At 40.6% G+C, this 13,956-nt stretch overlaps 1 protein-coding gene across 1 annotated transcript in view; it reads right to left on the bottom strand.

The window, feature by feature from the left end:
• The window catches only part of LOC107589924 (junctophilin-1-like), a 59,949-nt gene that overhangs the window by 19,949 nt on the left and 26,044 nt on the right, over window positions 1–13,956 (bottom strand). The window contains exon 3 of the mRNA XM_016278499.1: window positions 2,595–2,713. Coding sequence (XP_016133985.1) covers window positions 2,595–2,713 — 119 coding nt within the window. The remainder of the gene's footprint in view (window positions 1–2,594; window positions 2,714–13,956) is intronic.

Below are 13,956 nucleotides of genomic sequence, written 5' to 3'. Positions count from 1 at the left end.
AAACTACTTTGTTTGGCCTTCCAAAAGAGGACACGACTAGAAATCAGTGGTTAAGTTGTATTTACAACACTGTTCCAGAACAGTTCAACCCAAATACTCAGATGTGTCCAGCACATTTTATAGAGGACTGTTTCCTGATCCTGGTAGAGTAGACTACAATGCCGGCTGTTCTGACTCACAGACTGTAAGTAAGTTTTTTTTATATTTAAAGAATTTGCCACTGACGATTCAAATGCGAGTTTTGAGCAGTGTAGAGTAGCGCTTGTTGTTTGTAATTTCTCCGATCACAAATGCAGATATGGTTTTATGTTTATGCGGCGCGATGCAACGCAACGCGTAAAAAGACAGTATAAGTCATTATAATCCATAATTATGTCCCCACTGGATGCAACAAATGCCTCGTTTATAATGGGTTTTAATGTTTTTGTCTCGTAGCTCCGGCCGGACAGGGCATCACAATATTGTAGGGGCGTAACATTTCTGTCACACGCTTGAGGTGTTCGGCCAATCACAACGCACTGGATAGCTGGCTAATCAGTGCACACCTCGCTTTTCAGACCGATGAGCTTTGTAAAAATCAACGCATTTCAGAAAGACGGGGCATAGAGAATAAACAATAATGTACAGTATGTGGAAACCGCATAAACACATTTCATTACACCAAATACACAAAATAATTAGCAACATCGCAACATCATATGACCCCTTTAAATATTTGTAGTGTAAAACAAATGAAAAATACTGAGTAAGAAAATCTTTTTTTTTGCATTCATTACACCAAATACACAAAATAATGTTCTTTTTAGCAACATCATATGACCCCTTTAAATATTTGTAGTGTAAAACAAATGAAAAATACTGAGTAAGAAAATCTTTTTCTTTTTTTTTTTGCAGTGTAATATGCTCATTGTGCAGAATTGCTGATAAAAATAACATTAAACATAAAAAAAATGATTCCTAATCCGCTATCACATCAGTATTAGAATTATATGTAAATCTGCAAGTGAAAAGTGCTACCTGGTCTCATGGCAAAAACGTACCTGAGGACACTTTTTCGCGAGACGCGAAATACATACCGATAAGTACATATCACTGCAGTTTCCAAAAGAAATGAACACTAGAGGCAGTAAAACTCCGACACCTTTTATTCCTTTTCACACAAATTTACAGAGTTCCGATTAATAAAGAGTAATTTTCGCTCAATTACTTGAAGAATATTATGTTATGACTTCAAAACAATTTTAATATGCTGGGAGATTTGAAAACTGGTGCTTTTGAATGTTACCATCGCACATATCCAGCTTCATATCTATGGGTTTTCATCGACGGTAGGTTTGTTCAGTAGCTCACGGAGTACGGAGACGTACTTGAGAGGAGAGGAGCTCCGGTTTGAATCCCGTGTAACTACGGTTCAACAAAACAATTAAAATCTGCATATAAGGAAGTTCAAATGACACGGTTGCATCAACAAATGCGTTTTTATATCAGTTTTGCATTTGTTAAAACTATTGGGTAGGTTTAGGGTTGGGTTTGGTGTTGGGCATATTTCCAACGTGATACTGCATTAACTTTTAGCGACAGTCCCCGGATATTTGAATTCTGAACCGCCGCATTACGTACCTGAAACAACGTAATAAAAACACAGCAATACGTACCTATATCAACGTAATATAAACGTGCCAGGGTTCACGTATTGAACCTGTGCTTTAGCGCCACTCAGTGAACATTTCTCTTTTAAACTGCGACGAAACGTGCAGTAAGGTACGTAAAAACGGTGTTGCAGAAAAGTACCCAGAGGTACGTATTTTTATGAGACCAGGTTGGAAAAGTTTACAGGGACAATATTGAGGAAAACACATTCCTAATGAACGGACAAAATGGAAGTTCCTTTAGATAAAATTGTTTGACAAATGCATAAATGTAATAAAAAATTTATATGTATTATGTAGCGATATTCTGATATTTACCATCACTTCCCAGTACCACTGCATTTAAGAAAACTATAGCTTGCAAAACTGTAGTTTCCTAAGAAAAAATAAATAAAACCCTAAGATCTGCATTTAAATGCTATTTATAGATAAATATTATAGATACATAGTATGAAATTTATCTTTATTTTATTTTAATTGTAATATTTTATATAATACTCTAATTAAATATTTGCATTACAAATACCCAAAGTTGGTATTTAAATAATATTTTGACATTAAAATACTAAAATAAATAAATCATATTCTTTTGTCAATTTTCATGTTATTTGTCTTACAACCATGAGTACATTAACATTTTTCTACTAACATTTACATATTAATGTTCTGAAAAAATGACAGTGAGAACTACACTGACATGCAAAGGTCAGACAATCATAACAGAGGTCTGAAATCCTAAAGGTACAGCAGCATAACAGCCTGATAAACAGAGAGAGCCTGAAAAATATGTCATATCACTGTCAAAAAATAATCTATAAGTATCTGTTGCGAGGAATGTAAGCGAGGGTGAGTGGTTATAATCTGGTGGCTTTCATCAGGGGTATTTAAGTCTTATATTCAGGGTGTGTGTGTGGGGGAAAGTAAAACTTTTCTTCTGTAACTTACCTGGTTGATGGAAGCTTGGAGATAATTCACGAGCCACAGCTCTGGCTAAGTCTGATTCCTGACATGCTGCAAGTGAGGCCTGGTCTGCTGCTTCACTCTTAGTCCTTGCGTGGGATGTCCTGTACACACAAGACAGAGAAAGGGCTGCCTTTAGTGTAGGGAGGAGGAGGAGGAGGAGGAGGAGGAGGGGGGCAGAGGGGATCTGTGTGTATCTGCACATGTGTGCTCAATGCATGTATGTATATGGAGAATGGAGGATTCCTCTGCCTAAATAGTACTATGGGGTGTGCTGATCCCCCGTTTTTGTCAAATTAAAATCCTGCTTTTACAAATGGATGAGGACAAAGCATTTAATCCGGTGAGAGAGCACAGACCACAAAAAACAACCCTCTTACTCTGCAGACAACATACATGGCGAGAAAGCTATTGTATTAAATTGAATTGTATTAAAAAAATAATTAATAATAATGAGAAAAAATAAATACCATTTTTTTGGTAAATATTTAGCGTCACTTTCCAGTCCTACAACATTAAAGAAAACTAAGCTTGTACTGAAAGAATGTAAGATCTGCATTTAAATCTTATATATACATATTGCCTAAATATATAATACTTAACTTATTTGAATTTGAACTGAAATACTGTAAAATAACAAATATTTACGTTACAAAGACCCACACGTTTCACATATTTTAAATATCAATAATATAAAATACTAATATATATATACACCTAACTTATTACTTTTTTAATATTTAGATATATAATTATTTAAATTATTTACAATATAAAGTACATTTTAAACCAGTAAAACATTTGCATACAACATTTAGTATTTATACCATATTTGATTATTTTTATCATATATTTTAATATTTAAATAATAAATGTACTTATTCAAATAATATACCATATTAAATGTTAATACAATAAAATTAGAAAATTAATCAATACAATAAATCATATCTGTATATGCTGTATATCTGTATATGCTTGGTTGGGACATGCCTGAGGAAGTTACTTAGAAGAAGAAAAAAAGTTTATTGCATGTGACATTGTTGATATTTAAAACTCTGGAAACATATAAGATTACTAGGTATTTTTCTCAAGAGCAAAAGTCTTCAAATGTTTCAAGGAGAAAAAAAATCATGAATACAGGGTGTGATTATAAAGTAAACTAGCACAAAAAAAAAGAGAAACAGGTTCATGCTGGGATCAAGATAGGCTTGGCCTCTGGGTGGCTTTAATGAAGCCTGCATCATACTGAAACACAAGCTTATGGACAGGAATCAAGAGGTGACCTGATTCTCAAATCCCTTCAAAACCCCTGACGTGCTGCGACACACACTGTTTTCATCTTCTCACAGACCAGCCAGATTGAGTCTGTGCAGCCAGCGTATGCATTAGGCATCAGGGATTTTTCCCGTCGGTTCAGGGATATTACTATAACTATTACGCAACCTAGCATCAAAAGCAGAAGATAAACACTCTAAAATGCAGCGGATTAGTCCAAATTGGTGCTTCAGCTATACCAACCTCCAAATACGCGTCAAAACAAGATGCATCAGCAGAATGGGATGTCTGAGAGGAATCTTTAAGTGCTTTGCATAGAAATGAAAGCTTTTAGTTTCCTATAAAATATCAATCAGATCCTTCCTGTGGTCATGATGGATTGAGATGTTTACAGCTTCGTTAAACCATTCTTAGACAAAGTGGACGTCTGTTTTAATCATTAACCATATTTAAAATGCAAGAGGCCAGATGCTTTGGAACAGTCTGGCTGCCAGTGCAAAAAAATAGCTTATCACTGAGGGACAAAGAAGTACTTTCTGCCCAGCTTCGGATTCTGACACATATGGGCCTCTATTTCCGATAGTCACATAATAACGATCATTGTAGAATCCTCACGCAGAAGCGTGCAAAGGAAGTGATGAAGTGTGAGGGAGTTCTAGACGCATCTATTTGGGGTATAAGACAGACTGAGGTTATGAAGGCCAGTCTTTGAGCTCCTTGTATAACCTCAAGGCCCACCATACACTCTTAAAAATAAAGGTGCTTCAAAAGGTTCTTCAAGCGATGCCATAGAAGAACCATTTTTGGTTCCACAAAGAACCATTCAGTCAAAGGTTCTTTAAAGAACCATCTCTTTCTTACCTTTTTGTAATCTGAAGAACCTTCTTTCACCACAAAGAACCTTTTGTGAAACAGCAAGGTTCTTCAGATGTTAAAGGTTCTTTATGGAACCATTTAGACAAAAAGGTTCTTCTATGGCATCGGGAAGCACCTTTATTTTTAAGAGTGTAAGACTCAATAAGCAAATCCACATAAAACATATTATGATAAATACACCATGTAAGCGGAGTCAAATCTTTACTATAAAACTGTAATGGTGCATGAGATACTGAATATATACAGTACTGCAAAGGGACCAGGACGACTGATCCGTGTAAACGAAAGAATGAATGGGGCCATGTATCGTGAGATTTTGAGTGAAAACCTCCTATCATCAGCAAGGGCATTGGCTGGGTCTTTCAGCATGACAATGATCCCAAACACACCGCCCGGGCAATGAAGGAGTGGCTTCGTAAGAAGCATTTCAAGGTCCTGGAGTGGCCTAGCCAGTCTCCAGATTTCAACCCCATAGAAAATCTTCGGAGGGAGTTGAAAATCAGTGTTGTCCAGCGACAGCCCCAAAACATTACTGCTCTAGAAGAGATCTGCATGGAGGAATGGGCCAAAATACCAGCAACAGTGTGTGAAAACCTTGTGAAGACTTACAGAAAACGTTTGACCTCTGTCATTGCCAACAAAGGGTATATAACAAAGTATTGAGTATTGAGATGAAATTTTGTTATTAACCAAATACTTATTTTCCACCATAATTTGCAAATAAATTCTTTAAAAATCCTACAATGTGATTTTCTGGATTTTTTTTTCTCATTTTGTCTCTCATAGTTGAGGTATACCTATGATGAAAATTACAGGCCTCTCTCATCTTTTTAAGTGGGAGAACTTGCACAATTGGTGGCTGACTAAATACTTTTTTTCCCCACTGTATATATATATATATATATAGAAATTAATACTTTCATTCAGCAAGGATGCATTAAACTGATCAAAAGTGAGAGTAAAGACATTTATAAGGTAAAAGATTTCTAAAGATTTCGGTTTCAAATAAATGCTGTTCTTTTGAATTTTTAAGAATTCTGAAAAACTAGATTATCACAGTTCCACAAAAATATTAAAGCAGCACAACTGTTTAAAACTAAGTTAATAATAAGAAATGTTTATTGAGGAGCAAATCAGCATATAAGAATGATTTCTGAAGGATCATGTGAAAACTGATAATGATGTTGAAAATTCAGCTTTGCCATCACAGAAATAAATTACATTTTAAAATTTATCAAAATAAAAATTTTAGGTTACACATTATAGGTTTAGGTATCCTTGTTACAGTGTAATTATACATTTAAGTACTGAGTAATATTAATGAACTATATGCACTATATGGGTAGGGTTAGGATTAGGGTTTGGTTTAGGGTTTCTTGGGTTATTTTAGGGTTTAGGGTTATTTTAAGGACACCTTATAATAAAGTGTTACCAAATTTTAAACTGTAAAAATATTTCACTATATTACTGTATTTTTTATCAAATAAATGCAGCATCGATGAACATAACAAAAAAATTAAGGGGAAATTTTGAATGGTAGTTTAAAGTGGAGTCCAAAAGTCTGACACCACTAGTAAAAAATGCTTCTATTTCACATTTATTGAAGAATTTAATACAATATTTTCCTCATCAACATAAATTAATAAATTCATTTCAGAATGTTTTGGTATTTGGCATAAATTTAAGAATCTTAATACTTGTTTGTTTTACATTTTATAAAAAATATAAAAAATGCATTATTGTTTATAATTAATATTGCTTATATTGTTAACTATATTTTATTATTTGTCCATTTAAATCCCATATTTTCAGTGTGGTCTCAGAGATTTAGACCTGACGCATTATAAAATATGAATAAGAGACTAACAATTAAAAATCTATCTCGATTTCATATACTCCATCTCTTCAAAATGCATTAGTTTCTGTGTGTACCTACTTCAAGACCTGGGGTATTTAAAACCCCGGCATGCATCTCTGCACCCCTCTAATTTTAATGGTGCACTTGAATTTCACCCCCTCTCTGTGACCTCCTTTCAGGCCAGGCCCGAGACAAATGAGCGTCTATGTGCATGCGAGATTGGCTGGTCCCTCCTTAGGCCATTGGCACACATTGAGAACAGCTAGCATGGCTGATCTGAGATCAGTTTTGCAAGTTTTCATATGATGGTTAAGATGAGGATTCTGGTAGCAAAGGCTGCCTCCAGATCACAGCAAAAGGTCCATTTCCACCCGGAGCTATTTGCGGAATCTCTGCTACATTTGCTGACACCGTTTTGCTGTGAGCCGGTGCTGGCAATTGGTATGTGCCCACCTCTCTCTCTCTCCGTGACCTTCTCCCTCCCACATTTCCTCAGTTATACAGGAGATATTTGCATTTTATTCAACAAGCCAAAATCTGCCCTCTAAGATGTTTACGAGGTACACAGACATAAATCAAACTCTAGGTCTCAGTGATGAATCATAACAAAGACCTGAGTGTTGTGCATTTGAATAACTAATAAAGAGGGAGGTTTTGGTTATATCACTTTGAATAACAAATCCCTTTAGGCTATGAAAAGGGCTGATGAAGCACTGGATAAACAGTACCTAAAAGCGATAGATCACACAAATATAAAAATCATGCAATTACTTACTCATCCTCCCCAAGTCATTCCAAACCTGTATGATTTTTGTCTTCCAAGCAAAACAAAATGACAAATTGAAGTCTTCACACAGGTCTTTTCCATATAGTACACTGTACCCACATCTTGTACTTTTGCCACAAAGGACAAAAGGGCTCAATAAAAGTATCATAACTATGCTCTACTGTTCAAAAGTACAGGGCCAATAAGATACTGCAAGGATTAAATTGATCAAAAATGACAGTAAAGATATTTATAATGTTACAAAATATGTATTTTTCCATTTCAGCTTTGCCATCACAGGAATAAATTACATTTTACAAAATATTAATAGAAAACTGTTATTTTAAATTCTAATCATATTATTGTTTTACTGTATTTTTGATCAGAAACTGCATTGACCTTTCATTTTCTAAAAAAACCCACATTTCTGAACAGTAGTCTAATCCATATTGTTTTTGCATCATATTTTAGTCATGTGACAGCTTTGTGTGAGGATACAAATTTAAGTTCTTATTCCAAATCACTGAGTCATGAGTTAAATACAAATCATTATTGAAAGATTCATTTAGGAATGGGACTGATCCGATTCTTGACTATGAATCAGTTCAGATCTCACTGGAGTGGAAGGTAAATAGTATACTAACTAAATATGAGTCAATTCCTCATACAAAGCTGTGATATGAAGCAATTTATTTAGTTTTTTTAGTGGTTAACTTCATGTTTGAGACTTGACATGGAGCTTTTTCATGTCAAGGAAAATACTCAAAAAAAGCAGATTCTTCAAAAAGATCAAAGTGTTGTGAATACCAGTGTTGGGAATGAACTTAGGTTGAGTAAATGATGAAATAATTATTATTGCTTTAAGAGAACTTTCACAGTACATTTTGAAATTGCATTACAATACAAGTAAAATGCATTAAGCATATAGAGTGGAATACACTTCAAACAATCAGTCAGATGTTTAAATGTAGTGTTTAGCATGCTTTAAATTGTATACAATTAGCACAATGCTTTTACATACATGCAATGTCTAATGCCAGACTGCCAGCAGGTGGGAATGTGGTATTAATATGACATAATTAATGCCTTGCTAAAATAAACAACAAAACATAATAATTTATCCAAGCTGTGTTGATTTGCAAATGAGTTGAGGAACAAAATGGTATGCTGAACATAGGCACGGCAACATACATAAACATTGATGACAAAAATACAGTCAGCCGTTGTAATCATGAAGATCTTAATGCTGTGATATTCTGTTAGTCTTACTGATTTTAGGTTAAGTAGCAAACTGTGAGGACATTCAATCTAGAAAAGCAGACCCTAATATTTCTCTAGTATAAAATGAGAGAAGACTTTAAGGATGAGATGAAGCCATTGGCATTGAGCAATAAAAAAAACGAAGCTGTGCTTTACACTTGAAAAAAAGCAGATAGTTGGCACAACAAAAGAAAAGACACTCTTGACATCACTGCATGGATCCACTCCAAGGGTTTTCAATATAGTTAATCTTTCAACATTTGCTGTGGGTTTACTATAATAATTTATGCCGATAAACTTTCTTGGTGTAGGCATACTTTGGTGAGCAAAAATAGGATAAAAAAAAGTGTGATCTCAGCCTAAAGAATCACATATTCCAGCTCATCCAACTTGTCACTCAAATTCGGATGCAGGGGTGGAATAAATTTGCACATTTCAGAATTTCTGACAAGGCTGAAATAAAAAGAAACCTGATTTTCTGTTGCAGGCAAGTTCATACTCCGGTTAGTATGATGTTCAATGCACCAATATACCAAAAAGTCTAAAGAGACACCATCTTTTCAGCATCCATTACTAAAACACAGACAGATGCTTGGCAGGGAGAATAGTCAAAATCAGCTTTGATTAAATAGAAAATACCCAGTGCATGGGCATTTCCGCCTGGATTAGCTTTTTAATCTCTTTTTGGCATACTTTGAGTGGCAGTCATTGACAATTTCGAGTATTCCACATATCACCTGCTCACAATCATTCTGGATACTTGTGCTTGAGAATTAATCTGATATCAAAGCCAAAAAGCCACACATTTACTCAAAGCAAACCTCATCTGATATTCAGCGTGTTAATATGAGTGTCACAGATCAAGCCGGAGACAACAGGTTAGTTAAGGATAAGCAGGTTTATTGACAGGAATTGCAGAGGTAGAATGACTAAAGCAATGAATGGCTAGTATCCAACTCAATAGACAGTTCTGTGAGTCTTAGCTTGGTTAAACAGTTGGTTTTCCTTTTGTGGGTTTGCGGAGAGTATGGGATCCAGGAACGAAGGAGATCGACGAAGGAGGAACCTCGGGAATCTAAGGGTAAGTAGACGCAGGTCAATAGCATAGAGAGTCTGGTAAGTTCAGTGTAGCGAACGGTAGACTGGACAGTGAGTGACTGGAAGGAGCGTGCTTTTGAATGTTGGCTTGATTGCAGATGCGGGGAATTAGAACTCAGGTGAACGTGATCTGGTGTAAGTAGTGACAGGTGATTGTGGTGACTCGCTGACATTACTCCCTCCTCCAGGGGCGGCTCCTGACGCCCTCAAGCGGAGACGGGGGCGACCACGGCCTCTGGGTGCGGGACAATTAGGATGGGTCCGATGGAACTCCTCTAGCAATGTGGGGTCAAGAACGTCATCCCGGGCCACCCAGTCTCTTTCCTCTGGTCCATATCCTTCCTAATCTACCAGGTATTCTAGTTAGCCGCCCCGCCGCCGCGAATCCAGGATTTCCTTGACCTGGTAGACAGATGGTTGCTCGAGGATCTCTGGAGGAGGCGGCACTGCTGGTGCCGTAAGTTCTGGTGCAGAAGGAGAGAAGGGCTTTAGGAGGGACATTTGAAAGGTGGGGTGAATTCTGTACCCGGGTGGAAGTTGGAGTTGGTAGGTGACCTCATTTATCTGCCTCTGTATCGGGAACCGAGCGATGTAGCGGGGACTCAGCTTCTTGCAAGGCAGGCAAGATCCCGGGTCGATAGCCATCGGAGGCACAGATAGCCGGGTTGATACTTGCGGTCCAGGTTGGTAAGTGGGAGTCGAGGAACGTCGGGCATCAGCGAAAGTTTTGTGCTGAGCTGAGTCCCACACTCTCGCTTGCTCGGAACCAGTAGTCCACAGCTGGGACCTTCGATGGCTCTTCGGTCCATGGGAAGAGTGGAGGTTGGTAGCCTAGTATGCACTGGAAAGGTGTGAGTCTGGTGGTGTTTTGTCGGAGGGAGTTTTGTGCATACTCGGCCCATGGGAGAAAGTGGGCCCAGCTGTGCTGATCATCTTGGCAGTATGCCTGGAGGTAACGCCCAAGCTCCTGGATCTTGCGCTTAGTCTGGCCATTAGTCTGGGGATGATAACTGGAGGACAGGCTTACTGTGACTCCTAGCAGTTGAAAGAAAGCCTTCCAAATGTGGGAGATGAACTGCGGGCCCCAGTCTGAGACGATATCCTCCGGGACTCCGTAATTCCTGAAGACGTGTGAAGAGTAACTTGGCTGTTTCTAGCGCCATGGGTAATGCCTTGAGGGGTATCAGTCTGCAGGAAAAGCAGATCTACTGCCACTAGAACACAGGTGTTACCTTCGGAGTTGGGTAAGTCAGTTACAAAATCGATCCCAATGTGAGACCAGGGCCGCTGAGGTATGGGTAGTGACATGAGCTTGCCTACAGGGAGGTGATGAGGAGATTTAGCCATGGCACAGAGTGAGCACCCTTGGACGTACCTGATGACATCAAGGGACATACTGGGCCACCAGTACCGAGCTTGGAGCGAGAGGGTCTGTTGGCTGCCTGGATGTCCAGAGCCCAGTACATTGTGAACTGAGCCCAGAAGGGGTGGTTGTTGAGATGTGGCAACATACGTCTTCCCTTCTGGGCCTCCCAGCGGAGCTGGTTCGTTCGAGAGTGGTGGCTTGGATGTCCCTGTCGATGTTCCAAACAATGGGGCTTACAATTAGGGCTGGAGGGAGAATTGGCTCAGGTTCTGCGGGTGCATCTGATGAGTGCATTTGTGAATGCGTCAGCCTTACAGTTACGGTTGCCTGGCCGGTATGTGATGGTGAATTGAATCCTGGTGAAAAACAGCACCCAGCGGGCTTGACGGGGATTGAGACTTTTAGCATCACAAAGATATTGAAGGTTCTTGTGGTTGATGACAACTGTAAAAGGATGATTGGCTCCCTCCAGCCAGTGCCGCCACTCTTCCAGGGCCAGTTTTATAGCGAGCAGCTCTCTGTTACCAATATCATAGTTTTGCTTTGCTGGGGTCAGTTTCTTGGAGTAGTATGCGCAAGGCTAGAGGCTCACCATACAGTTGCGACAGCACGGCCCCAATGCGTCCACTTCCACCACAAACGGGACCAGAGGATCGGGATGACGAAGAATAGGGGCCGTGCTGAAGGTGGTCTTGAGTTGTTCGAAGGCTTCGTGGGTGTTGGGGTTCCAGGACAGGGACTTGGGCTTACCTCTGAGCAAAGAGGTTAATGGAGCTGAGAGCAGACTGAAATCCTTAATGAAGTGTCGGTAGAAGTTTGCGAATCCTAGGAAGCTATGGAGCTCCTTCACCGACTGGGGATGATTCCACTCCGTAAAGGCCTTTACCTTCCCCTGGTCTATTTGAATTCCTTCTTGGCCGATAACGTACCCGAGGAACTCCACGGTGGGGCAATGGCATTTGCACTTCTCCAGCTTCAGGAAGAGGTGGTGTTGGCGAAGCTTCCTGAGGACCTGCTTCACATGATGGCGATGGTCGGCCAGGTTCCGGGAGTAGATGAGTATGTCATTGATGTACACAATCACAAAGTCATTGAGGAACTCCCGGAATACCTCGTTGATAAACCCCTGGAAGACGGATGGGGCGTTGCATAGGCCATATGGCATAACGAGATATTCGTAGTGGCCAGATGGGGTAATGAAGGCCGTCTTCCATTCATCACCTTCCTGGATTCGAACGAGGTTGTATGCACTCCACAGGTCCAGCTTAGAGAAGATCCGTGCCCCACGGAGTTCCTCTAGAGTGGCAGGGACCAGGGGAAGTGGGTAAGGATGCTTCACAGTCTGGGAGTTTAGCACACGGTAGTCAATGCATGGCCTCAAGCCCCCATCCTTTTTGCACACTAAGAAGAAACTGGATGTGGCCGGTGATGTGGAGGGACGAATGAAAACCTGAGAAAGAGCCTCCTGGATGTATTCCTCCATAGCCTTGCGCTCTGGGATGGACAAGGAGGTACACTCGACCCTTGCGGAGTTTATTTCCAGGCAGCGGGTCGATAGCGCAGTCCCAAGGATGCTTCACAGTCTGGGAGTTTAGCACACGGTAGTCAATGCATGGCCTCAAGCCCCCATCCTTTTTGCACACTAAGAAGAAACTGGATGTGGCCGGTGATGTGGAGGGACGAATGAAAACCTGAGAAAGAGCCTCCTGGATGTATTCCTCCATAGCCTTGCGCTCTGGGATGGACAAGGAGGTGCACTCGACCCTTGCGGAGTTTATTTCCAGGCAGCGGGTCGATAGCGCAGTCCCATGAGGTGGTAAGTGAGTGAGCTCCAGGCAACAAGTCGATAGCGCAGTCCTATGGCCGATGAGGTGGTAGGTGAGTGGCAGCCTGCTTACTGAAAACATCCTGGAACGCCACATAATCAGATGGGACGGTGGGTGTTTCCAACAGCTCGGGACTTTCGATGCGAGTGGAGGCTATTTGAGCCATGCGAGGAGTTTAAGACGGTTTGGGAAGGGCAGAGATGCAGTGCTGCAGGCAAAACTCGCTCCAGCGAGTTACCTCAAATGAGTCCCATCTGATTTCCGGAGAATGGAGAAAGGAGATTTCCAGAAAGGTGATCTCTTCTGGTAGGTGAGTGGCAGCCTGCTTACTGAAAACATCCTGGAACGCCACATAATCAGATGGGACGGTGGGTTTTTCCAACAGCTCAGGACTTTCGATGCGAGTGGAATCTATCGGAGCTGTGCGAGGTGGTTGGGAAGACTTTGGAAGGGCTGAGATGCAGTGCTGATGGCAAAACTCGCTCCAGCGAGTTACCTCACTCGAGTTCCATCTGATTTCTGGAGAATGGAGAATGAGCCAGGGGCGTCCCAGGATGATATCCACCGTGGGTCCCTCCAGTACCAGAAAGGTGATCTCTTCCTCATGCAGGTTGCCGATCTTGAGCCTCAGCAGAGGAGCTCTGAATCGAACCCGCCCATGCCCTAGCGGTTTTCCCTGGATGGTTTTGACTGAGCTCCCGGGTTTGGCGTGTGCAGGACAAGTGAAGACATTTCAGTAGGTCCTGTGAGGACTGTAATAGAATGATCTGGAGTGAGGATTTGCACTGATAGCATGGAAAGTTTGGAGATTTCAGGTTCAAATTGAAGGGTACTCACCGCTGGACGTGGTTGTCGGACAGGGCAGGTTCCGATGTGATGGTCCGTGGCCGCGCAGTAGAGGCAGAGTCCTGCCGCGAGGTGGCGAGCACGTTCAGAGGGAGAGAGCATTGTAAAGTCCACCTGCATGGGCTCTGGAACTGGCTACAGGTGCTGCAGACTGGTGGGTGGCTGCTGGAGTG

The sequence above is a fragment of the Sinocyclocheilus grahami genome, unplaced genomic scaffold (genome assembly GCF_001515645.1).
Source record: "Sinocyclocheilus grahami isolate Dianchi unplaced genomic scaffold, SAMN03320097.WGS_v1.1 scaffold122.1, whole genome shotgun sequence".
In the NCBI taxonomy this organism is placed as follows: Eukaryota; Metazoa; Chordata; class Actinopteri; order Cypriniformes; family Cyprinidae; genus Sinocyclocheilus; species Sinocyclocheilus grahami.
The sequence above is the reverse complement of the archived record's forward strand: the minus strand, read 5'-3'. Positions and strand labels throughout refer to the sequence as shown.